The 27883-nt window shown below is 40.3% G+C and overlaps 7 protein-coding genes and 1 pseudogene across 8 annotated transcripts in view; 7 read left to right on the top strand and 1 right to left on the bottom strand.

Annotated features, from left to right (window-relative positions):
- Positions 1–14435, top strand: part of LOC103836770 — a 50268-nt gene extending 35833 nt beyond the window's left edge. The window contains exon 2 of the mRNA XM_033280894.1: positions 14266–14435. Within this exon, the coding sequence (XP_033136785.1) occupies positions 14266–14267 (2 nt within the window). The 3' untranslated portion in view covers positions 14268–14435. The remainder of the gene's footprint in view (positions 1–14265) is intronic.
- The window catches only part of LOC103836769 (xanthine dehydrogenase 1), a 57260-nt gene extending 41995 nt beyond the window's left edge, over positions 1–15265 (top strand). Inside the window, exon 16 of the transcript XR_004451767.1 lies at positions 14648–15265. The gene's annotated coding sequence lies outside the window, so the exon portion shown is untranslated. The remainder of the gene's footprint in view (positions 1–14647) is intronic.
- Positions 1–18076, top strand: LOC103836771. The gene is made up of 2 exons (XM_033280895.1): positions 1–467; positions 15998–18076. The coding sequence occupies exons 1-2, from the start codon at positions 233–235 to the stop codon at positions 17782–17784; spliced, it is 2022 nt and encodes a 673-aa protein (XP_033136786.1). The 5' UTR covers positions 1–232; the 3' UTR covers positions 17785–18076.
- On the top strand, positions 530–3999 carry LOC117127936 (annotated as a pseudogene).
- On the top strand, positions 7605–10707 carry LOC117128467. The gene has a single exon (XM_033280899.1). The coding sequence runs from the start codon at positions 8497–8499 to the stop codon at positions 10465–10467; it is 1971 nt and encodes a 656-aa protein (XP_033136790.1). The 5' UTR covers positions 7605–8496; the 3' UTR covers positions 10468–10707.
- On the bottom strand, positions 10432–12127 carry LOC117128469. Its single transcript, XM_033280900.1, has 2 exons — positions 11318–12127; positions 10432–11065 (listed from the first exon to the last, which is right to left on the bottom strand). Exons 1-2 carry the CDS (start codon positions 11979–11981, stop codon positions 10803–10805), a joined length of 927 nt encoding a protein of 308 aa, XP_033136791.1. The 5' UTR covers positions 11982–12127; the 3' UTR covers positions 10432–10802.
- Positions 12159–14435, top strand: LOC117125759 (xanthine dehydrogenase 1-like). The gene is made up of 8 exons (XM_033280904.1): positions 12159–12423; positions 12487–12741; positions 12812–13096; positions 13180–13401; positions 13491–13652; positions 13738–13871; positions 13947–14183; positions 14262–14435. Exons 2-7 carry the CDS (start codon positions 12670–12672, stop codon positions 13975–13977), a joined length of 906 nt encoding a protein of 301 aa, XP_033136795.1. The 5' UTR covers positions 12159–12423; positions 12487–12669; the 3' UTR covers positions 13978–14183; positions 14262–14435.
- On the top strand, positions 15822–27830 carry LOC103836772. Of its 2 annotated transcripts, XM_033280897.1 has the most exons (2): positions 15822–15847; positions 25776–27830. In XM_033280897.1, the coding sequence occupies exon 2, from the start codon at positions 26008–26010 to the stop codon at positions 27694–27696; it is 1689 nt and encodes a 562-aa protein (XP_033136788.1). In that variant the 5' UTR covers positions 15822–15847; positions 25776–26007; the 3' UTR covers positions 27697–27830. The 2 variants fall into 2 exon arrangements, with proteins under 2 accessions (XP_033136788.1, XP_033136787.1); XM_033280896.1 differs by lacking the exon at positions 15822–15847 and having other exon boundaries at positions 25294–27830.
- The last annotated feature ends 53 nt before the right edge of the window (positions 27831–27883 follow it).

Raw genomic sequence — 27883 nt, 5'->3', positions numbered from 1 at the left:
AACCAGAAAAGTAAAAGAGAAAACAAAGCTGACAACCCCACCTTAAGCATAGGGAACCTTTTCTTTATCGAAATATGAAAACAAAGAAACTTGAGAGGGGATAATGTTTGAGTGGCCAGAGAAAGAGATATAGCTTTGAGAAAACACACCACACCATTATTCAAGAGATCTATCTCCATTATTCAATCTTTCCTTCTTCTTCTTCATCTTCTTTAGTATACTAGAGAGCAAAATGGAATCTGAGGGAGGAGTGTTGTTACCATTGTTTCACGAGCATCCTATGACGCCTTGGAATGATCATCATATGAGGAAAGGCGATTGCTGTGATTGCTTTGAACCTCAGAGTGATGGCTACTATTGTAAACTCTGTGATTTCTTCGTGCACAAGAAGTGTGGCGACGAGCTGTCTGAATTCATCAGCGACCACCCATCTCACCCCGATCACACTCTCCGGCTTCAAGAAAAACGAGAAGATCACGTATGCTATATATGTGATAGTAAAATCCAAAATCTATCCTATCGTTGCGAGATGTGTGACTTCCACATGGATCTACACTGTGCCAAGTACCCACCACCAGATATTATTGAAAATTTTGAGATGCATCCCCACAAGCTCACATTTGTCAAGGAACTGAGCGCCTTCCACTGTTCTGCAAAATGCGGGAAGACTTCTGCATATGCTGCAGGATTTTCTTGTGGATTTTATTACCAATGTAATGAATGTGATGCTGTAGCCTTTCATGTGGAATGTGTATGGCACCCAGCAGCACTAGAGCACTCAACAGAGGTAAACCACCCTTATCACTCCTTGCATCCTCTTAAGCTATTCAAGGGTCCACCACCTGACTATTCTGATGGTAAATGTCGTCTTTGCGGAAGAAAGGTTGATAAAGAATTGTTTTATCATTGTTCTTCTTGTAACTTCACCTTGGATTGGCGTTGTGTTGTGAATCCGCCACCACAATCTCTTTTGAACTTGAAAGCTCATGATCACCAACTCAAGCTTCTTCCAAGACTGCTTTCATTCACATGTAATGCTTGTGGGCTCAAGGGAGATCGAAGCCCTTACATGTGTGTTCAATGTGATTTCATGATCCATCAAGGCTGTCTTGGTCTTCCTCGTGTCATTAACATCAATCGACATGATCACCGTGTTTCTCGTACTTTGCTTCTTGGTGATGGTGCTATGAATTCTGTATGCGAAGTTTGTCACAAGAAGGTGGACTGGACTTGTGGAGGATTTTCTTGTCAGACGTGCCCTAACTATGTTGTTCATTCTAAATGTGCTACCAGATATGATGTTTGGAACATGAAAGAGCTTGAAGGAGTACCTGAAGAAGAAGAAGATATAGAACCATATGTGGTGATAGACGACAACACAATACAACATTTCAGCCACAAAGAGCATTACCTCAGATTCAATGAGAATGGTGTTTTGTATGAGGATACCAAACGATGCAGCGCATGCACCCATCCCATTGGTCTCCAATCCTTTTATGGATGTATGGATTGTGATTTTTCTCTCCATCAGTGCTGTGCTAAATGTCCTAAAAGAAAAGGCATGTGTTACACAATGAACGGCTCACTTTATTTACAAACAAGGAGCTAGATACCTTCAGATGTTATGCTTGCAGTCGAATGTGCAATGGATTCATATACAAGGATCGGTATACGAAGTTGGATGTCTTGTGCGGTTCAGTTTCTGAGCCATTTGAACGTCATCACCACCATCCCTTATATTACACTTTCGTATTATCTGACAATTCCATTGAAGAGACGGGAATATGCAATGGTTGCAACAATAAGGAATATCGTCTACTCAAGTGCATTGAAGATGATTGTGGATTTGTAATATGCTTCAAATGTGCCACTCTACCACAAGTGGTAAAGCACAGAGTAGATGATCATCCTCTCTCACTATGCTATGTGGAAGAAGAAGAGGCAAGTGGTAAATACTGGTGCGACATCTGTGAGAGAGAAACCGATCCAAAGAAATGGTTCTACACGTGTAAAGATCACTTGGCTAGTTTGCATACAAAATGTGTGCTCGGAGACACTGCAGGACTCATGCCAAGAAGCGTACCAAAGTTGTTGGGCATACCGCATGAGGTGGTGCTGAATAATAGTGTAACTCGCCCATTTTGCATTCGGTGCAAGTCTCGTTGCATGTACCCTATCTACCTCAAGGTGCTTGGGTCCCCAGATATATGCTTTTGCTCTGTTGAGTGCTCTCTTGTTTACGTTTGATATGGGAAGAGGTAGAGCGAAATGAACAATCATAATCTATACTATACTAAAAGGGGGATATGAGCTCCATTGAGCCTATCCACCTCAGCAAATTAAATCAGCCACTTAGAATATGAGTTTGTGCCATGTCAACTCTCAATAACTATAATCACAAGCCACATCATCTCATCAGTTCACGTTCTTAGTTTCTTCAGCTTCCTCCTCCCAACGTAAGCATTTATCGCACACACAAAACTGGTTCGGTTTCTTCTCATATTTTGTATTTATAGGAGTCATAGTTCTGTCTAACCCTAATCCCATGAGAAGCCTTCCTCTCCCCCGAGACAGTCAAGCCTACTCAACGTGAAAGAACAAAATCATTGTAGTAGCCATTATCTCTCCGGTCCTGATCATATCCTTGATATAGGTCTGAAATTCTTGACACATCTTTTTAATGTCTGCGTCCATATACCTTATGATATTTTCTGGCCATGTTTTACAGATACGTTTGTACGGAAGCAATTGGAAACTTCAGGGCAATACCTCGAACCCGGTCAGAATCTTTGTATTTGATGGCTTACTGATTCTCAGAATCTTTACAATATTCTCTATATGTTTAATGTTTGTATGTAAGGTTACCTAAAAGCTTCAATTTATTTATCCATCTTCTAATATCTAGATTTAAAATATGATTTTTGGTTTGTTTCTATAGTAACAAGTGTATGGTCCAAGGTAGTTTCCATAGCAGAAGGGTTGTATGCTAGATTCTCTGCTGCATCAGTTTTTTTAGGTCCTTACAAGGCTGGTTCTTTTTTCTTTGTTGACACCTGCAATAAGAATCTTGACACGTTCGGTGACAATCACTACTACGCACAGGTTTGTGTCGATCTTTCAGTTGGTTTTAGTAGATTTGTTTTTGTGCAATGTTGCTAATATTGTTTTCTTATGTCTAACAGAAGGTGGATACGATGCACAGTTTGATCAAAGTCCATGGAGATTGTTGTTAAGGAAACAAATGAAGCTAAAATGCTAAGAGCAGAGAATAGTTGTGGCCAGAACCAGCCTTGATCAAGGTGTTAACGCAGAATTCTTAAGACTGAATTGGAATCAAGTAGAATTTGTTTTGTAGATATGAAATCACTCAGTTGTTGTATTTGATTATATTATAGGTAAGAGTAATATCCCTTTGAGAATTGGCTAGATTGATCAAGGAAAAACGTTTTTCAAGCCAGGGTTAGGAAAAACATCCCTTTAGGTTGCACAATATAAATGTAGTATCAATGATGGAAAGGTGCTACATGATGTTTTTCTTTCAAAAAGACGCACCTCTATTCGTACGGCAGCAACACGCTTTAGTTGCAGGAAAGTGTTGGTTATTATTCTCTTTTTTATTTCCTTAAGGTTTTTTTGCTAACGATTTGGTAATAAGTTTAGTTTGTTCCTTATGTTGAACAAATGAAGGAAAAGTTGCTGCAAAAGATTCAAAAACAGAGCAAAAACCATAAAGGCCAAGTACATGGATGATCTTTTTGGGGTGTGTACAGTACATAAGTAGTATGTAGTTGGAGACACGATTTGGTTTAAAATATGACGTTGAATGTTGTGGTTGACTCGAAGAAGTTAACTTTTGTGTTACAAACTTTCTCTTTAGTTAGAAGCTGCTATAATTTTTGGTTACAATTTGCAAGAAAAAGTTATGCCTTGTGGGAGTTGTGTTTTACATTCTCCTAAATTGTAACAGATCTTCAGACAGAATTAGTCGTTAGTTTCATCTGAGATTTGACTTTTTGTTAGAAATTATATTGGTTCTTCGACAACAATCAAGGCCTTGGATTCTCAAGCTTATCTCTCTTTTAGTGTCTCATTGTTTGCAAAAAAAAAAACAAAGGCAAATATGTTTGTGATCTTCTAAAAACATAGTCTTTCTTTTTTTTAAACAAAATCTTTACATTGTGAATGTGAGTTCCTTAGCCTGTGGAAAATTTTGAATTTCAGGTGGAAGGTGAGGATGCTCAAATTATAAAGAGAACAAAAAATGTGATTTTAGGAGCTCCTATATGGGGGATGTGCTCTGTTACTCTTTTCTCCTTATTTCCTTTTTTTCCTTAGTATTTGAGCTCAAAGAAGATCTTTTAGTACTAAACCATTACCTCATATCTTAAACTACTCATCTTGCTTTCAGTATGCAACATGGTAAACAGTTTTCTTTAATCACAATAAAATATAAAAATCTTCAATGCATGTAATCTAAAAAATATTTGGGGATATACTTGCAGGCGCTGCACACTCATAGAATCTGGAACTGCACATTTATATGATGAGCTAGAGATATAGGTAGTTGAAAAAAACGAAGGAATCAATGAAACAGCAACAACTGTGCTTCATCAACAATTTTAAAGCTGTGAAAAAGCGATAAAAGCATCACAATCACAGATTCTTCACCTAAGCGGACTTAACAATAATATATTGTAAAGTTACAGCAAAAAACAATAATATATTGTATACTGCATATACAAAAATATTAATTCTGTGTTAATCTAAAATTAATATAAAAATATGAAAACACCAGGTGTAAAGATTAATGTATTTATATATTTTGAATAAAAGTAAGAGATAAGAAAACAAAATAAGACGAAGACAATTAATAGTATATAGTTATTTTAACAAAGGAAATAATAAAACAATGAAATTTAGTAAAATAAAATATGGTTAAACTAAAAAATTAAGATACACAAAAACATATAAAATTGAAACTTTTTATTCAAATTTAAATAATTAATAATAAATTTATAATTTTTGAATCATACATTTTCAAATTGAAACTTCTTATAATTTTTTTCAAATTTTCTTTTTTGGTCAAAATTTATTTTTTCGATTTTGTTTTCAAATTAGAAATTTTTTGAAACTATTTTCATTTTTTAAATATTAAGTATTTATTTATATATTTATTAAAATCATATACCCATTTTCCAAAACACTATCCCTCAAATCTAAACCCTAATTTTAGATTAATTAACCATATTATTAGAAGTATTTATTTATCTTTTTAAAAGTGAGAGAAATATGGTTAAGATAAACATAAAAAGTTGTATTTAGAATGTGGCAGTTTAGAAAAAATTTCCTAAAATTTTGATATAACTAAGTAGAAAAACACTAATCAAATAATAAAAAATGATCTATTATACTTTAAAATAAATTATTATTCATACTAATAAAAATCTAAAATGGAAAATTAAAACATGAGAAAACAACAAAAATGACACATAAAAACAAAAAGAAGAAGATAAAAACATCTTTCAAAGAGGACCTTCAACATAAGCCAAAATATTTAACAAAAAGTAACCAATCAAAATATTCCAATCAGCCATCTTACTTAAATATATCCAGTAATACTAATAAATAAATAAAAATATAATTACATATATCAACATAATCATATTCTCATACGAGACATTTCCTCGAGGCTAATCAATCTCATATGTAGTGTCTCTAAGGTTTTATTTCAGTGGAATGAACTCATCTCCCATATTCTCCTCTTTCTTCTTACATACTTTATAAATGATTCCTTCCATCTCACCTGCTCTATATCTACAACAAAGTCAAGCAGTGTTAAATTTTTGGTTAAACTCTTGATTGATTTTTTGAAAAAAAATTTTGAATTGATTGACTTTATGAACTTTGTACGATGATAAAGTAGTAAGAACGGTGATAAAGATCGAACTCATGCATCACAGCATCAGCAATACACAAATCTTGAAATAATCTACACATAGTTTTCTTATTGTTGTTTATCTGTCATTGGCGTCCCTAACGCTTAAACATGAGCCAAGGCAACATCTTTCATATCTAGAAACCTGCAATATCTACAGTTTAATATAAACACAATAAAGAACAAAGTAAAATTCACCAATTCAAAAAATCACTATAAATTATGTTGAGTTATTATTTTTTTTTGTTTTTTTCTATTAAACCTTTTATGATTTCGAGAGAAAAGAAATGTAAAAAAAAATCAAATATAAAACAAAATATCTAAAAATATTTTAGTGCACTAATCCGCGCGTAGCGCGGAAAAAAGATCTAGTATTAATAAATATTAATAAGCCATGGAGGCAAAGCATAGGTTGATGATTATATTCTCTCACTATGCTATGGAGAAAAGGAAAAGAAAAATTTACACTTAGACATACTTTATCTCTACTCTATATCACTTTAGCATACTTTTCCCATGTCAAGTACTTTTGTACGTGCTATTGTCTAAATTACCCCTGAAATTAATTATCTTTCTATTTCCCTTACTTTTATCGTGACCCAACTCTTTGTGAAGCTTTACCTTTCTCTTTTTTTTCCTTTTATTCTTCAATACAAATTTTTATTTCACGAGAAAAGAATCCAAAAAATAAAAAAATATTTAAAGAGGCGATTCAGTTGGAAGTGATGATGACAAAGTTTTCTTCGACGGTGGAAGCGTTAGATTTCAAGGAAGCTTAACGTTCATAGGTGAAGTTCGCTCGCTCTCACCGCGTCGTTGAGTCAGATCTGAGTCACCTTCTATTCTTCACTTTTTTCTTGCTCGTAGATATCGAGATGAAAGATAATGAAACCAAAGGTTAAGCGAAGAATAGTGATGCCATATACCTTTTAATCATAAATATGGTGGATTTATGATTTTCTTCCTCTATATTTTGATTTTTTTTGTTTAATGGACGGTGAGATTCAAAACGAGAGGTGAGAAAGCTGGAAGAAAAGAAAAAGATCCAAAGCTTATAACCACACTTGCCTAACCACATCAATAAGCCAATGAACCAAATTTTATAACCATACTTGCTTATAAAATAATTTCTCCATAACCACAATTATTGAATTGTAATGGTCAGCAAAAAGTTATTAAAAAACAAATTATGAATCTCAAAGAAATGACCACAATTTTTTAATGATCATACCTATACTATGATCTTGACCACAAATGTATGTTCTTACTAACTGCACCTTCTATTATAACATAACAACTCATTCCCAAATCAACCATACATTACGTTAATATGCATAACTAAAAAAAATTTACTATACAGTTAAACACAAAATAAAAAAAACTTCTTATGTACCACGAAACACACATCCATCGGATCAAATTTAATTTGCACTAATTCAATTGTCACTATAAAAGCACAAGACTCCAGAAACCTACCAACTAGTCACGAGACTTTTCGTAAAGGGCATTTTTGTCACAATAATTCAAAAGTAAGACACAAAGTACACCACCAGCTACAAGTATGTTAAACTGTAAAAGTGGAAGCCGAAAGTACCTATATACGTAAAGCTCTCAAAGGAAAATGGCAAATACTGGTGTGACATTTGGTAAGAAAGATACCAATCCAAAGAACTGGTTCTACACGTGTGTGCTCGGAGACACTAGGTGGCTCATGCCAGGGAACACGCTGAAGTATTTTGGCATACCATTTGAGGTACATCACGTCCATTTTTGGCATACCATTGCAATACGCTATCATCTTAAAGGTCTGGTACATACATTTGCTCTGTGAGATGAATTAACAAGCTTCTCTTTGGGGTCCATGCTATAATCAACCTCTCTCACAATTTCAAGAGTAATCTGCAATAGTAACTAAGGTTGAAAAAGATTATAAGCATTTTGATTAGACAAGCGGAAGCGAGTATACAAGTTTGTAATCTACTTTTTATCAATGTACGTAATGTGACTTCATTATCCATGGAAATATTTGAAACAGCTGAAACGATGTCTCTATAATGATACATCCAAGAAAGACAGTGACGACAATGAACCAGAATTATTTCTCAGCTGATCGTCTATCTAAATAACAAAAGTGATGCATAACCTTCAACTTAGGTCATGGTCATCAAAATAGTTGCAACTATAATGAGAAAAAAATCTGTAAGGTTATCCTGAAAGAGGCAAATGCTGCCAGAACTATAGCTTCTTGAGCGTCCACCATCTTTCTTCGTTACGGTTATGCAGCTGATAAGTGACAATACTACGCATTTGGAGAAAAAGCAAAAAGAAAACCAGAAAAGTAAAAGAGAAAACAAAGCGGACAACCCCACCTTAAGCATAGGGAACCTTTTCTTTATCGAAATATGAAAACAAAGAAACTTGAGAGGGGATAATGTTTGAGTGGCCAGAGAAAGAGATGCCCACACTGTTCAACCTCATGACTTCTTCTTTTTCTTAATACACGTATTCAACCCCTTTCTCTTTCTTCATCTTCTTTAGTATACGAGAGAGAGAGAGAGCAAATGGAATCTGAGGGAGTGTGGTTACCATTTCACGAGCATCCTATGATGCCTTGGAATGATCTGAGGAGAGGTGATTGTTGTGGGAGATATGAATCACAGAGTGACGGCTACTTTTGTAAACTCTGTGTCTTTTTCGTCCACAAGAAATGTGGCAACGACGAGATCTCTGAATTCATCGACCACCCATCTCACCCCGGGCACACTCTCGAGCTTCAACATGAATCAAGTAACAGATGTGACTTTTGTCGTTGGAAAATCTCAAAGCTATTCTACCGTTGTGACATGTGTGACTTCGACTTGGATCTACACTGTGCCAAGCAACAACCACCAAATGTTATTGACAATTTTGAGACCCATCCCCACAAGCTCATACTTCTCAAGAAAGGGACTAAGTTCGACTGTTCTGCTAAATGCGGGAAGGCTAGTGGTGGACTTCCTTACAAATGTGATGAATGCGATGTATCCTTCCACGTGGATTGTGTATGGAACCCAGCAACAAAGCTAAATTACTCACCAGAGGTAAACCACCCTTACCACTCCTTGCATCCTCTTAAGCTCCTCACAGTTCCCCCACCGGACTATTCTGATGGTAAATGTCGTCTTTGCGGAACAGAGATTGGTGAATATTTTTATCATTGTTCATCTTGTAACTTCACTGTGGATTTCCATTGTGTTCTTATTCCACCACAAAAATCTCTTGTTGATCCGAAAGTGCATGATCACCAACTCACCCTTCTTCCAAGACTCGATTCTTTTACATGTAATGCTTGCGGTCTAAAGGGAGATCGAAGCCCTTACGCATGTTTTGATTGTGGTTTCATGATCCATCAAGATTGTCTTGGCCTTCCACGTGTCATTAACATCAACCGGCATGATCACCGTGTTTCTCGTACTTCGGTTCTTGGTGATGCTGCTATGAATTCTGTCTGCGGAGTTTGTCGCAAGAAGGTGGACTGGACTTGTGGTGGGTTTTCTTGTAAGAGGTGTCCTGGTTATGTCGTTCATTCTAAATGTGCTACCAGAAAAGATGTGTGGAATGGGGAAGAACTAGAAGGAGTACCTGAAGAAGAAGAAGATATAGAACCATATGTGGTGATAGACGACAACACAATACAACATTTCAGCCACAAAGAGCATTACCTCAGATTCAATGAGAATGGTGTTTTGTATGAGGATACCAAACGATGCAGCGCATGCACCCATCCCATCGGTCTTCAATCTTATTATGGCTGTGTGGATTGTAATTTTTCTCTACATCAGAAATGTGCTGAATGTCCTAAAAGGAGACGACATGTACTACACAATGAACGGCTCACTTTAGTTACAAACAAGGAGCTAGAAGTCTTCAGTTGTGATGCTTGCTATCGAAGGTCCAATGGTTTCATGTACAAGGATGAAGATAAGGAGTTTGATGTCTTGTGCGGTTCAATTTCTGAGCCATTTTTCCATCCAAGTCATCCCCAACATCCCTTATATTACATTCCAACAGAAGAAGTAGAAATATGCAATGGTTGCAACTTGAAGGAATCACATGTCCTCAGGTGCATTGAAGGTGATTGTGGATTTGCATTGGGATTCAAATGCGCCACTCTACCACAAGTGGTGAAGAATAGAGTAGACGATCATCCTCTCTCACTGTGCTATGGCGAAGAAGAGGAGGCAAGTGGTAAATATTGGTGTGACATCTGCGAGAAAGAAACCGATTCAAAGGAATGGTTCTACACTTGTAAAGATCAGCGGGCTAGTTTGCATACAAGGTGTGTGCTCGGAGACTCGACAGGGCTCATGCCAAGAAGTTTAGCAAAGATTTGGGGCAAATCGTGTCAGGTGGGGCTCAATGATAGTGTAACTCGTCCGTTTTGCAAGGGGCGGTGTAAGGATCGTTGCAAGTACCCTATCTACTTCAAGTTGCTTGGAAGAATCTCAGAGACATACCTTTGCTCCGTTTCTTGCACATATTGGTTTCGTTGATGAGGAAAGATGTTTTGTTCGTTCAAGTTTCTTATATTCTTCCTTGGACAAGTTCACTTCCATTATGAATTTGATGATCTCTATCGAACTTATTTTTATTTTATTTTAAAAAGGTGAGCTGTTTTCTTATAAATTTATAGGTAACAGATTCTTGAGGATTTAAAGAACAATCGCTGTGAATCATAGTGTAACCGAGTGTTGTTATCACCATTCTTTGTGTTATCTCTGCCTATTCAAACATGGAAGAAAGATGTATCTCTCTTCTCTTGGGTAGAAAATGATTGCTTTTTTTTTTTGAACACAAACTTTTTTTTTCATTAAATCAACTCGAAGAACTACAATAACAAGAGGGAATTAAACATCCTCTTGAAAAATAAACATAAGCTACAACAGCAATTAAGATTAATTAAACATGATAATTCTTCATCAGAAGATGACAGCGAATTCAAGACAAAGCTTGAATGCGTCGAGGAAGCATGTAAGACACGGTCCGACAGCTGAGATTTAGTCACCTTATGTTGTGACGTTGAAAGCCAACCCTCACCAACGAGAGAAACCGAAGTAGTCTCGATTGCACCTTCTGGCCCCGTACAGACCGCTACACAAGGTGGCAAACCGGTGAGTAAGTTGAAGCAAACTCTCGGTATTAAACCCGAGGAATCATCTCCTTTCACAGAAAAGAGGCATGGTAATAAGATTCTCTCCCTTGTAGAAGAGAATGATAGTACCGGTAACAAAGTCGGTGAATCCACCGAACAATTCATCCTATAAGAGTGATATAACAATAAGGACATAATATAGATCCCAAGGAACCCCTCAGAATTCTTTAAACTAGTCAAAATAATCAAACCCGTGGTTAGTTGACTCTCGTATGCAGTGGGTATTGACTGACTAAGCAAAGGGCCGCTTCCTTCTTTAGTGGTACTGGGCCAGGCCCACAAACAATTGAAATTCGGCCCATTAACAACCAGCCTGGCTGGAGGGTGGGAGGCGGAGCTGGAACGGAGAACATCGGGTCTGAGCTTGTAGACAAGGGTGTGTGTGGCAAAGCTAAGGAGCACTTCGTTGTCGGGATGAAGGACGGTGGCGCAAGATGGAGGAGAGAATGCTATGATATTTGGAATGTTGGGGGTTGAGCAGCCGCCGAGAAGAGAAACGGAACCCTGTTTATAACTCAAAGATGATGCACTGCGGTGGCCTGAAGTGTTCTTTATGGCTGAGTTTTGATCTTTATCCGAGCGTAGCTCAGATCCGGAACATCCCACGGAGGGCCTCTCAGATCTGAAGCACATGTGAAGGGCGAACTCAGAGTAGGGAAGGAGGTGAAAGGTGGACCTTGTACAGCTTTTTCGGGAGACCCCGGTGAAGGATGCAGTTCCGGTGGTCTTGAAAACCTGAGCAGAGACCACGAAGGTTTGCTCCAGTTTCGACGGCCCCAGATCTAGAGAAACTGATTGAGTAAGTGCGAAGCAAGAAACAAGACGAGAGCTTTGACTTGGAGCGAGAGAAACCATGAGGAAGATGTAGCAGATTTCCCGACGCCGGCGGCCTCTAGCCTTGCCGGCGTCAAGAAGCAGCGGTAGCGGCGTTGTCTCGATTCTTGAACCAGAGAGAAAACTCGTAATATTATATAAGAACCAAATGGGACCTTAAGTTTCTCAACAACATAACAAGAAGTCTAGAAAATGATTGCTTATCAAAGCATTTTTCAGTAAACTATTATAGAAGGAAATCGTGAAATCAAAGCATAACACAATGTCTCAACTCTCAACACTCTTGAACTTTCATGTAGGTCACAGGGGAAGCAGAATATACTGATGCCCCAGTGCCTCCAAATCTTCACGTGGTTTTGCTGGTATGTTTCTTGCCAAATACGGTCCAGCAGATAATAAGACTGGACCTGTGGTAGCTGATGAAGAATTATTTGCTACAGATGTGGTCACATGTGTGGGACAAGTAAGAAGACTTGAAACTTTTTATTTCTTAGATTATCGCTAAACTGTGTCTGGATTTTTTCAGGTCATTGGTGTGGTTGTTGCGGATACACATGAAAATGCTATATTACCAGCAATATTATCAATCAAGGAGGCTATTGCTGCTAAAAGTTTCCACCCAAACACAGAGAAAATGCTAAGGAAAGGAGATGTAGAGCTATGCTTTCAGTCAGGTCAGTGAGATAGGATAATAAATGGAGAGGTTCAAATGGGCAGCCAGGAACACTTTTACATGGAGCCCATGGTAGTTTGGTCTGGACAAGTGATGGTGGCAACGAAGGTATCATCATCCTCTGTGGTTATTAGATAAAGCGTTTTCTTATTAATTGTTATTCCGATACTATTTACAGGTTGGGTTTACTAATGGTGGGAAAGTATTGGCGTATGACCTTGAAGTCTACAACAATGGTGGAAACTCTTTGGATCTTTCCCAAGCTGTTCTTGAGATTGCCATGTTTAACTCTGATAATGTCTATGAGATCCCACATGTGAGGATCAGAGGGAACGTTTGCTTTACTAACTATCCTAGCAACACTGCTTTCCGAGGCTTTGGAGGTCCGCAAGGCATGCTTATAACCGAAAACTGGATCCAGAGAATCGCAGCTGAACTGGATAGAAGCCCTGAAGAAATCAAAGTGAGTTGAAGAAATCATAATGTTCCTGAAAGTTCATAGGAATTTTTTCTCATGTTTTGATGTTTTCTTGCGTGTCAATTTAGGAGATGAACTTTCAAGTGGAAGGCTCTATCACACATTACTCTCAGTGTATTCAGCATTGCACACTGCATCAGCTCTGGAAGGAGCTGAAAGTGTCTTGCAACTTTCTAAAGGCTCGTAGAGAAGTCGACGATTTTAATAGCCACAACCGGTGGAAAAAGCGTGGTGTGGCTATGGTTCCTACAAAGTTTGGCGTTTCATTTACCAAAAAGTTCATGAACCAGGTAAGAAACAGTCCACTTTGCACTACCATTTCTTGCGAAGCAAGAAACAGAGTTTTTGTTACTTATCCATTTTTTATTTTGGGTGTTAGGCAGGTGCTCTTGTTCATGTGTACACAGACGGCACTGTTTTGGTGACACATGGAGGTGTAGAGATGGGTCAAGGATTGCATACGAAGGTTGCCCAAGTTGCTGCTTTTGCCTTTAACATTCCCCTTAGTTCCGTTTTTGTATCAGAGACGAGCACCGACAAGGTAATATTTATAATATAAAGTGTTAAGAAATAATATGTAACTATGTTTCAGGCACAAAACTGTTCGTTGCTCTATATTTTGATAGGTTCCAAATGCGTCACCAACCGCTGCTTCTCTGAGCTCTGCATGTACGGTGCTGCGGTTTTGGACGCTTGTGAGCAGATTAAAGCACGAATGGAGCCTCTTGCCACTAAGCTCAGTGGCAACTCCTTTGCTGAGGTAACTCAATGAAACATTCTTTGCCTTTTGATGAATAAAACTCTCTTAACCTGCTTTGTTTTGATTGGTATGTAGCTGGCAAGTGCATGCTATTTTCAACGAATAGACCTCTCGGCTCATGGCTTTTACATTGTTCCCGACGTTGGCTTTGACTGGATCTCTGGTAAAGGAGACCCATTCAGATATTACACCTATGGAGCTGCGTTTGCGGAAGTTGAGATCGATACATTAACCGGTGACTTTCACACAAGAACGGTCGATATAAAGTTGGACCTCGGATATTCTCTTAACCCAGCCATAGATATTGGACAAGTACTTGAAACAAAACCACTTGAAACCATTAAGACAAGAGTGTTGTGTTTGTGTCTGAACTCTGAACATGTTTTTCAGATAGAAGGAGCATTCGTACAAGGGTTAGGTTGGGTAGCTCTAGAAGAAGTGAAATGGGGAGATGCATCTCATAAAAGGATTAAACCAGGGAATCTACTCACTTGTGGACCTGGTAACTACAAGATACCTTCCATTAACGACATTCCCTTCAACTTCAATGTTTCTCTTCTCAAGGTATATATATGTAACAATAAAAAGCTTTGTGACTTTACTTGGAAGGCAAGAAAGTTACCCTAGATGTTTTTTTTTGCCATTAGGGGAATCCAAATTCAAAGGGGATACATTCATCAAAAGCAGTTGGTGAGCCTCCGTTTTTCCTGGCATCATCGGTTTTCTTTGCGATTAAAGATGCGATCAAAGCGGCTAGAGAAGAGATGGGTCTTGGCAGCAAATGGTTTTCTTTGGACACTCCTGCGACTCCAGAACGCATCAGGATGGCTTGCCTCGATGAGTTTACTTCTCCTTTTGTGAGTTCAGATTTCATCCCTAAGCTAATTAGTGTTTGAGACATGAGGATGATAATCTCACAGGGTTTCCCAACATAAGCACTAACGTTTGCACGAAGTTGTGTTTATACATAAGTGCTGTTTTGAATATAATATATGTCGTAAAGTATCATCCCTTATGTTACGATCTTTAATGTGAATGTGACCCATCATCATCCCTTACATTACATTCATATGGACGAAGATGAAACCTGCAGTGGTTGCAACTTGTTACAATCATTATGAAGCAAAAGTGTAAGGAGTTTTGGCGCATAGAGAAACTGAGCACTTATTATTCTCACTTGCCACCATCCCATATAATAACAATTTATACGAGAAAACAAAAACTTCCCATTAGTTGGGTTGTCAGTTTCCGTCCTAAATATAATTAACTAATCAATAATGATAACTATTTTAAAATAACTATCGATTTATTTATTTTTACGGATCAAATCGGATATCCGGTTAAAAATAAAAAAAATTCTGGATATCCAAATACCTCCAAACCCCCCCCCCCCATTTATCCGATTCGTGCCCACGTTTTACATGTATGTGTATATAAAATATATATAAAAAAGATATTTTTTTTCAAAATACACATGAAAGATAAAAATTTTAAAATAAAAATTAAGTAAAAATAAAATAACCCTACACAATAGTGAATTTTTTATATTTTTTTATGTAGACCCTTTGTATAAATTGTAAAATCATGCATCTGATCTTTTTTATTAAAAAACCTAAAATAGTATATAGTGTGAACACATTTATTTAGAGTTTGACTGAAAAGTTTTTTGCATGTGACATCTTAGCGTATTCATTTTCAATTTTTTAAGATATAGTTAACTAATCAACAATGATAACTATTTTAAAATGACGACCAAAAGTCAGAAAGTAAGTCTATTCATTGTTTTATAAGAAGGCCTTTGATATTTACGATCTAATCTAGCGTTGAAACTTGATCTTACTTTGAGATTACCCATCTTCTTCCCTTTTTCCCCGTATCTCTTCGTACACGAGAGCAAATGGAATCTGAGGGAGTCTCGTTACCATTGATCCACGAGCATCCTATGAAGCCTTGGAATGATCTGAGGAAAGGTGACTGTTGTCAACGTTTTGTATCGCAGAGTGATGGCTACTATTGCAAAACCTGTGATTTTTTCTTGCACAAGGAATGTGGCGACGAGCTCTCTGAGTTCATCATCGACCACCCATCTCACCCCAATCACACTTTCCAGCTTCGACATGATAAAGGAGGTAACATATGTGATTCATGTGGAAGGAAAATCGTCAATCTATGCTATCGTTGTGAGATGTGTGACTTTGACGTGGACCTTCACTGTGCCAAGTACCCACCACCAGATGTTATTGACAATTTCGAGACGCACCCCCACAAGCTCACACTTCTCAAGGAACAGACTGAGTTTGAGTGCTCTGCTAAATGCAGGAAGGGAGGTGGTGATGGGTTTCCATACAAATGTGATGAATGTGATGTATCCTTCCATGTGGATTGTGTATGGCACCCAGAAGAGCTAAATTACTCACCAGAGGTAAACCACTCTTACCACTCCTTGCATCCTCTTAAGCTCCTCACAGGTCCACCACCGCACTATTCTGATGGTAAATGTCGTCTTTGCGGAACAGATATTGGTGAATATTTTTATCATTGTTCATCTTGTAATTTCACCGTGGATTTGCCTTGTGTTTTTAATCCACCACCAAAATCTTCTGCTGATCCGAAAGTTCATGATCACCAACTCACGCTTCTTCCAAGACTCGATTCTTTTACATGTAATGCTTGTGGTCTAAAGGGAGATCGAAGCCCTTACGCATGTTTTGATTGTGGTTTCATGATCCATCAAGATTGTCTTGGCCTTCCACGTGTCATTAACATCAACCGGCATGATCACCGTGTTTCTCGTACTTCCGTTCTTGGTGACGCTGCTATGAATTCTGTCTGCGGAGTTTGTCGCAAGAAGGTGGATTGGACTTATGGCGGCTTTTCTTGTAAGAGGTGTCCTGGTTATGTGGTTCATTCTAAATGTGCTACTAGAAAAGATGTGTGGAACGGGAAAGAGCTCGAAGGAATACCTGAAGAAGAAGAAGATATAGAACCATATGTGGTGATAGATGAAAACACAATACAACATTTCAGCCACAAAGAGCATTACCTAAGACGAATCCATGGGAATGGTGTTTGGTACGAGGAGAACAAACGATGCAGCGCATGCATCCATCTCATCGGTCTTCAATCTTTTTATGGCTGTGTGGATTGTGATTTTTATCTACATCATAAGTGTGCTGAATGTCCTAAAATGAAACGGCATGTGCTACACAATGACCGGCTCACTTTAGTTACAAACGAGGAGCTAGAAGTCTTCAACTGTCTTGTTTGCGATCGAGCATCCAGTGGTTTCATGTACAAGGATGGGAATAGGAAACTAGATGTCTTGTGTGGTTCAGTTTCTGAACCATTTTTCCATCCAAGTCATATTCACCATCCCTTATATTACATTCCAACCGAAGAAGAAGAAATATGCAATGGTTGCAACAGAAGGGAACATCATATGCTTCGGTGCATTGAAGGTGATTGTGGATTTGTACTGGGCTTCAAATGCGCCACTCTACCACAAGTGGTAAAACACATAGTAGACGATCATCCTCTCTCACTCTGCTATAGCCAAGAAGAAGAGGCAAGTGGTAAATACTGGTGTGACATTTGTGAGAAAGAAACGAATCCAAAGGAATGGTTTTACACGTGTAAAAATCAACAAGCTAGTTTGCATACAATGTGTGTGCTCGGAGACTGTACAGGGCTCATGCCAAGAAGCGTAGCAAAATTGTGGGGGAAACCAACTGAGGTGGTGCTGAATAATAGTGTAACTCGCCCATTTTGCATTTGGTGCAAGTCTCGTTGCATGTACCCTATCAAACTCAAGTTGCTTGGAACCTCAGGGACGTACGCTTGCTCTCTTGAGTGCGCATTTTATTTTATTATCATTCTTATTGAGTTGGACAGGTCCAGCGAGATAAATCGTTAAGATGTTTATTCGTATCAGTTTCTTACATTCTTCCTTCGGACAAGTTCACTTCCACTTTCAGTTGATCTCCCTAATGTAATATCAAAAGGCGAGCTGTTTTCTTTAAAAATATAGACAGCAGATTCTTGAGGACTAAAAGAATGATAACTGTGAAACAGAGCGTAACTAGTGTTGTGTACTTGTATATTTATTTATTTTGATTATGGCTATGGTTCCCACAAAGTTTGGCGTATGGTTTACCAAAAACTTCATGAACCAGGTAATCCATCTTGCACTACTATTTCTTGAGAAGCAAGAAACAGAGTTTTTGATTATGTGGTGTTAGGCAGGTGCACTTGTTCATGTGTACACTGTTTTGGTGACGCATGGAGGTGTAGAGATGGGTCAAGGATTGCATACAAAAGTTGCTCAAGTTTCTGCGTCTGCCTTTAACATTCCCCTTAGTTCCGTTTTTGTATCAGAAACAAGCACCGGCAAGGTACATTTATTATAAACATATCAAGCTAAATAGTTGAGATGTAACTATGTTTTGTGCTCTATATCTTGATAGGTTCCAAATGCGTCACCAACCGCTGCTTCTTAAAAACTATAGGTAATAGATTTCTTGAGGACTGAAAGAACCATCACTGTGAAACAGTGTATAACGAGTGTTATCACACATATATCACCATCATTTGTTCTCTTTGCGATTAAAGATGCGATCAAAGCGGCTCGAGCCGAGGTGGGTCTTGGCAGGAAATGGTTCCCTTTGGTCACTCCTGCGACTCCAGAACGTATCAGGATAGCTTGTTTCGATGAGTTTACTTCTCCTTTTGTGAGTTTAGATTTCTGCCCTAAGCTTAGTGTTTGAGACATGAGGAGGGTGATCTCACAGGGTTTCCCGACATAAGCACTACTTCTGCACCAAGTGTGTTTGACACTTTTGCTTATGAGACTAAAATCACTGTCTGTTTCAGAACATATACAAGTGCTGTTTTGAATTATATATACACCTTGTAATTACATTCCACTAGACAGATGAAACTGAGAACTGACTATGAAACTAAGAACTGACTTTCCCTCACTAAATTACATAGCCGTTAGTATCAATCATATTTACTTCTATTTTTAATATATAAAAAACATTTACTTTTTTTTTATACGATTAGGCTTTCCACATATACCGTGGAATAGCTGTTAATTCAATCTTCAATATACTATTACAACATCTAGAGCACCTTGGAACAGCTGTGTATTTAATATTCATTATACAATGTACAAATGCAACAGCTAGAGCTCCTTGGGATAGCTGTGTTCTCAATATTCAATATACAATATACAAATGCAACAGCTAGAGCACTTATTATTGTCACTCGCCACCATACAAGTTCAACGGAAAAAAAAATATTTTCTCATAGGTGTATTGTCAGTTTATGTCCAAAATATAGTTAAATAATCAACAACGATAACTGAGTTTTTTTAAAACGGCAAAAACGCTCTCAGGCACGGGTTTCGGGAGAAGTCTTTATCCACGAGTCCGAAGCAGTAAGTTTTGCTGATACCGTCTGGTTTTTACTGATTCTGGCAAAAAACCACTGCTATTCCCCCTGTTTTTTCAAATTGTTACCTTTTGAAGAACGGACCATTGGATAATAAACGGCACCGGGGCTCTACCCACCGGGTTCTTCCCCCGACGGTCGTCGGAGGGACCGCTCCAGCCACTTCTTTCCGCCGGCTCTCACCACAATGTGGAACACAGCAGGCTCCCAGATGGTCTCCTGAACAATACCCTTCTTGATTGGTGAAACAGGGAATCCTGTATCTGAAGAAGCAAAGTTTAAGCTAAATCTCAAACTCAAAGACGACCAAATCCTGTCGGAATCGACTGTCTTCGCAACTTACAGTGACAATCTCTCAAAATTCGACCGTAGGAAAATTAGACCAACGACCAATGGCAGGACGACTATCCAAAGAAGACAAAGGAAAGAGCTTAGCATCCGACTACCACCAAGCTCCAAGAAAACCAACCATCAAAGCTAAAGCTCCAGATACCTCAGCACTCAACCATAAGTTCTCACTCACCCTAATCGGCAGAGTAACAAACCAATCTACCCAAAAGATATGGGCGCTCATCCCTTTCTTTACTGAGCTATGGAAGACAGACCGTCGACCTGTAGGCTCCGATCTCGGTAATGGACTATTCCAGTTCCAATTTGAGCGTGAGACAGATTTGATATCAGTTCTGGAGAAACGACCTTACCACTACGCAAAATGGATGGTTATAGTCCAGCGCTGGGAGCCAACAGTTTCCAGAGACTTCCCATCCCTGCTCCCATTCTGGATAAAAGTCCAAGGAATCCCGATCCACCTCTGGGCGGAGGAAACTATACAAGACCTAGGCGAGAACCTGGGGTTGTTTGAATCAATGGAAATCACACAAACCGGTGTGAAGATGAGAGTGCAAGTCAATGGACTGCTTCCACTGATCAAATCCTCAGTAATCGAGTACTCCAATGGGGACGAGGTTACTGCTACTTTTGTGTACGAAAAGCTTGAGAGACACTGTTCTAAATGTTCCAGATTGGACCACGAGGTGAAAGACTGTCTGGTTGCTAAACACCAAGACAGAGAAGCTAAGGCACAAGAGAATCAGCGCAGAGCTATCTCTGAGGCCAATGAACCACCGGGGAACGAAACAAAGCAAAGAACTGAGTCGAATATTTATCATTTCTCAGCCTCCAATCCCAACGGAGAGGATCATCACCGAAGAAGCAGGAGCCAGTACTCCAGGGAGTACCGCTATGATGCTCGCCATAGTCTAGAGGAGAGGAGACGATACCGCTCTAGTCAGGATACTGTAAACCGAAGACAATTTAGAGACGGATCAAAGGACAGACCAGGAAGCTATGGCAGTAGGTCCTCTTACTACAAAGACCTTGATCACCAAAATAGAGAAGTCTCGTCCCGACATCAAAGGGAAGAATACAGACAACAAGAAAAAACCAACATGTCCCCTACACGGAGAGGACGAACTGAAAGCCGAAGAGCAGAAGGAGGAGCAGCAAGGGAGACAGAAGAGCACCCGACCAGGAATGAGGCTTTGAATGATCAGCAACAGACAGGGCCACGGGAAGCTCTTAGCGAAGCCATAGAAGAAGTCAGAGAAGCCATGCTTCAATACACAAAGTGCGCTGACCCAACAGAAAGTGCAGCTAGAAGAGAAAGAATGAGAAAAGCAGAAGAAGAAGGAGAGCTGGAGGAAACCGCCTTACTTATGATACAAGCAAACCAAGATAAAGCGGCTATGGAAGAAGAGCTACCACAGGATATGAAGACCTCAGCAGAGAGAATCCCAGCCATCTTAAGACTTGGGCCATCACCCATTGCGGTTAGTGAAGCTACGGCGGTCCCTGAAAAGAAAAAACTGGGAAGACCCCCAGGACGTCGCAGGGTCCATCAGAGCCCGAGGCTTATCAAAGGATCTAACTCCAAGAAAAGGAAAACTCTACAAACAAAACCTCCTACAGTTCGAAGGAAACTGAACACGGATGATGCAGTTGATACAAGACAGAGAGGTCGCGCCAGACAATCAAACTCCCGAGAGGCGGGAAACTCAGCGGCGAGCTCAGATAATCAGCCCATATGCAACATGATCCCATCGAGATCGAAGAAAAAGACGGATTTTCGAAATCCGTCTACTCTCGCTCCTTAAAAGTGGCGAGTTGGAACTGTCAAGGGTTAGGGAATCCCCGGACAGTTCGACGTCTAAAGGAGATGAAGAGAGACATCTTCCCGGACATTCTTTTCCTCATGGAAACAAAAAATCCCGACAGCTTCGTCATGAAGAAGACGAAGCAGCTACAATACGAAAACTCTTACCTGATATCACCTATAGGGCATGGAGCTGGAGGTCTTGCTTTATTTTGGAAACAGGAGATAAAGCTCCAAGTTCTTAGTTCTTCTGCAAATTGTATCGATACAAATATTGAATTTGAAGGAAAGAATTTTTTTGCATCGTTCATCTATGGTGATACGGATAAACCCAAGAGAAGAACCCTATGGGACAGCCTAATAGTGCTAAGCGAAACCAGAGATGCTCCTTGGTTTGTGACAGGAGATTTTAATGACCTCCTCAACAACGCAGAAAAGGACGGAGGACCAGAGCGGTCTGAAGGTTCCTTTACTGACATGCGAACCTTTTATTCTGAAGGTGACCTGTACGACTTACAGCATTCCGGAGATTTCCTTTCATGGCGAGGAAAGAGAGGAGACTACTTAGTAAGATGTCGCCTGGACCGAGCGGCGGCGAATAGCCACTGGGCTGAGTTATTCCCAAATGCGCGATCCCATTATCTCACTTACGAAGGGTCAGACCACAAGCCCATAGTATCTTTCTTCGAACCGGACAAGAAGAAGCGACGTGGATTGTTCCGTTACGATAGAAGACTCAAGAACAATGCCGAGGTGAAAGAGCTAGTAAAGCAGGCTTGGAAAAATGATCCACACGCTACTGTCAATGACAGGATCAGACTCGTGAGATCGGCTTTAATCCAGTGGAGCAAGCAACAATATCAAAACAGCAGGAAGCAAATAGAGAAGAAGAAAGAGGAACTGGAGGTAGCTCTAACCGACCCGAAGAATGATACAGAACTCATAACGAGAGTATCTAACGAGCTCAACGATGCCTACATCTCAGAGGAAGAATATTGGAGACAAAGGAGTCGCTTGCTGTGGTTAAGCCTCGGAGATAGGAACACCGGGTACTTCCATGCTATTGCCAAAAACCGAAAGAGGGCTAACGCCTTTTCAGTTATTGAGGATGAATTGGGCACTATGGTCTATCAAGAAGATCAGATTGGGAAGGTCGTAGTAAGCTATTTCCAGAAGCTTTTTGAAGCAATCGAAGGGAATAGGGAGGAAACGGTTAGACAGGCGCTGTCTCCAATGGTGACAGACGAGATGAATGAAGAACTGATAGCGGTACCAACAGCAGTGGAAATCAAAGACGCAGTCTTCTCTATCCATGCTGATAAAGCACCTGGCCCCGATGGCTTCTCCGCGAGTTTCTACCATACAAATTGGGAGAATATCGGTTGCGACATCGTGAAGGAGATTCAGGAATTTTTTATCACGGACACTCTCCCGTCCACGATAAATGAAACGCACATCCGGCTCATCCCAAAGATCCCTAGTCCGCAGCGCGTTACGGAGTATAGACCTATAGCTCTCTGCAACGTCTACTACAAAATCATCTCCAAGATTTTGACGAAGAGACTCCAACCGCTCCTATCAGACATTGTCTCCGAGAACCAATCAGCGTTTGTGCCAGGGAGGGCAATCTCGGACAATGTCCTTATCACTCATGAGGTGCTCCATTACCTCAAAACGTCAGACGCTGCAAAGAGATGCGCTATGGCGGTCAAAACCGACATGAGCAAAGCCTATGATCGTCTCGAATGGGAGTTTATCCGGCTGGTGTTCCAGAGACTAGGATTTCATCCCAAATGGATCTCGTGGATCATGCAATGCGTGTCTACTGTTACATACTCCTTCCTCATTAACGGTTCTCCTAGAGGAAGAGTCACACCGAGTCGTGGTATCCGTCAAGGAGATCCACTCTCACCTTACATCTTCATACTATGTAGTGAGGTACTCTCGGGTCTGTGTAACAAAGCTCAAGAGGAGGGATCCCTCAAAGGGATCAAAGTAGCTCGGGGGACTCCTCGACTCAACCACCTCCTCTTTGCGGACGACACAATGTTTTTTGTACGAGCCAGCAAGGAATGTAGCAAGGCTCTAAACATCATCCTCAAAAAATATGAGGAAGCGTCGGGACAGACAATAAACGTGGAGAAATCGTCAATCACTTTCTCTAGGAAGACCCCGAGGGCTTTGAAGTCTCTAGTCAAAGGCACTTTGCTTATCGAAAAAGAGGGGGGAGTTGGCAAATATCTAGGCCTCCCGGAACATTTTGGAAGATCTAAGAGGGATAACTTCGCGTCCATCATCGACAGAATCAAGCAAAAGGCGCGAGGTTGGTCCAACCGATTCTTATCGACGGCGGGCAAGATGACAATGCTGAAGAGCGTCTTATCTCCTATCCCTTCACACGCAATGTCCTGTTTCCAACTCCCTGTGTCCCTTTGCCAACAAATACAGTCGACGCTCACTCGATTCTGGTGGGATGATAATATGGAAAAAAAGAAGATGGCTTGGATTGCATGGCAAAAGCTAATAAGACCCATGGAACAGGGGGGACTGGATTTTAGAGATATTCAAAGTTTCAATGAAGCTTTCCTAGCCAAGTTGAGCTGGAGAATCATAAACAATCCAGACAAGCTACTAAGCCGAATCCTCCTTGGGAAATACTGTAACTCGGAGGACTTCCTGACAGTAACAGCAAAGAGTGCGATCTCACACGGATGGAGAAGCGTTCTTATAGGACGTGACTTAATTATGGAAAATGCAGGCTGGGAAGTGGGTAATGGAGAGAGCATTAACATTTGGGACAAACCGTGGCTCAGCTGCGAGGCTCAAGAGAGACCAATGGGGCCGGCGCCAATGGAATTCCAACATCTAACTGTGGCAGATCTCATGCTGCCAAACTACGAATGGGATGTTGATCTGATCAGACTGGTGCTCCCTCAGGAGGAACACAGGATCACAATGATCAAACCAAGCCGCACGGGAGCACCAGATAGGCTCGCTTGGCTGAGCTCCAAGTCAGGAGAGTATACTACCAAATCTGGTTATGCGACAGCTCTCTCCCACAGAGTGAATCCAATGGATATCACACAAGAGGACCTGGCCTTCAACTGGAAGAAGGCAGTCTGGAGTCTCAAAACGTCACCAAAGACAAAGCTGTTTGTGTGGAAGGCACTACATGGGGCAATCCCAGCGGGAGAAGCGCTTAGGGCCCGACACATCAACGTCGATGGAACGTGTAAAAGATGCAACATGCCTGAAACTATAGATCACTTGTTCTTTCATTGTTCTTATGCAAAACAAATGTGGCTCTCGGCCCCTGTTTTACCTAGAATCGAGTACAATGAATCTATAGTCTTAAGAAATTCATGGATCAGTCTCGTGACTAAGACGAACTTACCTCCAACGGGAGTTGCAGAAGGACAGTTGGCACCTTGGATCCTGTGGCATATCTGGACGGCAAGAAACAATCTGGTGTTCAAGGACAAGACCATCTCCGCAACCGACAACCTCTCCAAGGCTCTAGCTGCTGCAAGGGAATGGAACGCATGCCAGCAAACAGAGGCACCAATGAAGCGTGCTCTGCCCCCTGCATCTACAGCAGCGACAAACTCTGCGCTAATAAAAACTGATGCTGCTTGGAACGAAAATTTAATGGTTGCAGGTTTAGGATGGACGGTGGAATCACAACAAGGAACCTCATCTTACTCGACTCCTACTCACCATGTGAGATCTCCTTTAGCGGCAGAGGCTCTGGCACTCAGAGAAGCGCTAGGAAAGTGTCAAGAACTGGGACTCTCCAGAATCAGAATCGAATCAGACTCAGCTGTCTTAATAAAGGCCCTCAAATCCGGAACATCGCTGGCTGGCCTCTATGGGGTCCTGGTTGACATTGTCTCTTTAGCTTCATCTTTTGAATGTTGTTCTTTTAATTGGATCTCCCGAGTGAGAAATGTAGAAGCGGATATGCTAGCGAAACAGAGTTTGGCTGTTGAACTAGCTTTGATGGCTCCACCTACTTTGGTCTGAGCTTTTAATATAAGTGTGTTTCAAAAAATAATCAACAACGATAACTATTTTAAAAATGACCAGCAAGGTTCGATATGAATACGTAAGTCTCTATTATTTTATTAAGAACGCCTATTGTGTGACTAACAATCTAACCTAGCCTTAAACTTTGATCTAACTTTGATATTCCCCATCTTCTTCCCCTTAGATCTTTGTATACGAGAGAGAAAAATGGAATCTGAGGGAGTGTTGTTACCATTGATCCACGAGCATCCTATGATGCCTTGGAATGATCTGAGGAGAGGTGATTGTTGTGGACGATATGTATCTCAGAGTGATGGCTACTATTGTAAACTCTGTGATTTTTTCGTGCACAAGGAATGTGGCGAGCTCACTGAGTTCATCATCGACCACCCAGCTCACCCTGACCACACTCTCCGGCTTCAAGGAATACGCGGTCACGTATGCGATATATGCGAAAGGAAAATCAAGAATCTGTGCTATCGTTGTTGTGACGGGTGCGACTTCGACATGGATCTACACTGTGCCAAGTACCCACCACCAGATGTTATTGACAATTTCGAGACGCACTCCCACAAGCTCACACTTGTCAAGAAGAATACCGTGTTCGACTGTTCTGCTAAATGCGGGAAGGCTTATGGACTTTCGTACAAATGTGAAGAATGTGATGTAGCCTTTCCTGTGGAATGTGTATGGCACCCAGAAGCATCAGAGCTAAATTACTCACCAGAGGTAAACCACTCTTACCACTCCTTGCATCCTCTTAAGTTCCTCACTGGTGAACCACCTGAGTATTCTGATGGTAAATGTCGTCTTTGCGGAACAGAGATTGGTGAATTATTTTATCATTGTTCATCTTGTAACTTCACTGTGGGTTTCCATTGTGTTCTTAATCCACCACAAAAATCTCTTGTTGATCCGAAAGTGCATGATCACCAACTCACCCTTCTTCCACGACTCGATTCTTTTACTTGTAATGCTTGCGGTCTGAAGGGAGATCGAAGCCCTTACGCATGTTTTGATTGTGGTTTCATGATCCATCAAGATTGTCTTGGCCTTCCACGTGTCATTAACATCAACCGGCATGATCACCGTGTTTCTCGTACTTCCGTTCTTGGTGACGCTGCTATGAATTCTGTGTGCGGAGTTTGTCGCAAGAAAGTGGATTGGACTTGTGGTGGGTTTTCTTGCAAGAGGTGTCCTGGCTATGTCATTCATTCTAAATGTGCTACCAGAGACGATGTGTGGAACGGGGAAGAACTAGAAGGAGTACATGAAGAAGAAGAAGAAGATACAGAACCATATGTGGTGATAGATGACAACACAATACGACATTTCAGCCATGAAGAGCATAACCTAAGACGAATCCATGGGAATGGTATCATGTATGAAGAGCAGAAACGATGCAAAGCATGCACCCATCCCATCGGTCTCAAATCCTTTTATGACTGTATGGATTGTGATTTTTCTCTACATCAGAAGTGTGCTGAATGTCCTAAAACGAAACGGCATGTGCTACACAATGACCGGCTCACTTTAGTTACAAACGAGGAGCTAGCTGACTTCTTGTGTAAGGGTTGTGATCTAAACTACAATGGTTTCATGTACAAGCATGGGGATATTGAGTTGGATGTCTTGTGTGGTTCAATTTCTGAGCCATTTGTCCATCCAAGTCATCCCCACCATCCCTTATACTACATGCCCACAGAAGATTTTGAAATATGCAATGGTTGCAACAGAATGGAACTTCATGTGCTCAGGTGCATTGAAATTGATTGTGTATTTGTTTTGGGCTTCAAATGCGCCACTCTACCACAAGTGGTGAAGCACAGAGTAGACGATCATCCTCTCTCACTGTGCTATGGCGAAGAAGAAGAGGCAAGTGGTAAATATTGGTGTGACATTTGTGAGAGAGAAACCAATCCAAAGGAATGGTTCTACACTTGTAAAGATCAGCGGGCTAGTTTGCATACAAAGTGTGTGCTCGGAGACTTAGGAAGATTCATGCCAAGAAGTGTAGTAAAGTTTCAGAATCGATCGTTTGAGGTGGTGCTCAATAAAAGTGTAACTCGCCCATTTTGCAGCAAGTGTAAGTCTCGTTGCATTTACCCTATCATCCTCAAGTTGCTTGGAATCTCAGAGACCTCCTTTTGCTCTTTTGAGTGCGCAGTTTTATTTTATTGGTTCGGGGAGAAATAGCGATATAAATGGTTAAAACTATAAAGTGTAATAAAGTATGTCCATGAGGCAAGATGTTTATTCGTTTCAGTTTCTTATATTTTCTATTGGACAAGTTCATTTCCATTATGATCTCTCTAATGTGTGTTATCGTACCCATAAGATTTCTTATAAGGTTTAGTCTCTATCTTATCCATAAGGTTTGTTA

The sequence above is a fragment of the Brassica rapa genome, chromosome A09 (assembly GCF_000309985.2).
Source record: "Brassica rapa cultivar Chiifu-401-42 chromosome A09, CAAS_Brap_v3.01, whole genome shotgun sequence".
Classification (NCBI taxonomy): Eukaryota; Viridiplantae; Streptophyta; class Magnoliopsida; order Brassicales; family Brassicaceae; genus Brassica; species Brassica rapa.
This window is presented reverse-complemented; position numbering and strand designations above follow the sequence as displayed.

Bases quoted from the DNA above. Each gene is read 5' to 3' on its own strand.
- LOC117128469 (XM_033280900.1), bottom strand. From the start codon at position 11,981: ATGGTTTCTCTCGCTCCAAGTCAAAGCTCTCGTCTTGTTTCTTGCTTC. The intron at 11,066-11,317 runs GTTTGATTATTT...CACCTTGTGTAG, and splicing joins CGAGAGTCAACTAACCACGG to CGGTCTGTACGGGGCCAGAA.
- LOC103836772 (XM_033280896.1), top strand. From the start codon at position 25,708: ATGGAATCTGAGGGAGTGTTGTTACCATTGATCCACGAGCATCCTATG.
- LOC117128467 (XM_033280899.1), top strand. From the start codon at position 8,497: ATGGAATCTGAGGGAGTGTGGTTACCATTTCACGAGCATCCTATGATG.
- LOC117125759 (XM_033280904.1), top strand. From the start codon at position 12,670: ATGGGCAGCCAGGAACACTTTTACATGGAGCCCATGGTAGTTTGGTCT. The intron at 12,742-12,811 runs GTATCATCATCC...TACTATTTACAG, and splicing joins AAGTGATGGTGGCAACGAAG to GTTGGGTTTACTAATGGTGG. The intron at 13,872-13,946 runs GTAACTCAATGA...ATTGGTATGTAG, and splicing joins GTGGCAACTCCTTTGCTGAG to CTGGCAAGTGCATGCTATTT.
- LOC103836771 (XM_033280895.1), top strand. From the start codon at position 233: ATGGAATCTGAGGGAGGAGTGTTGTTACCATTGTTTCACGAGCATCCT. The intron at 468-15,997 runs GAGAAGATCACG...GACATGATAAAG, and splicing joins TCTCCGGCTTCAAGAAAAAC to GAGGTAACATATGTGATTCA.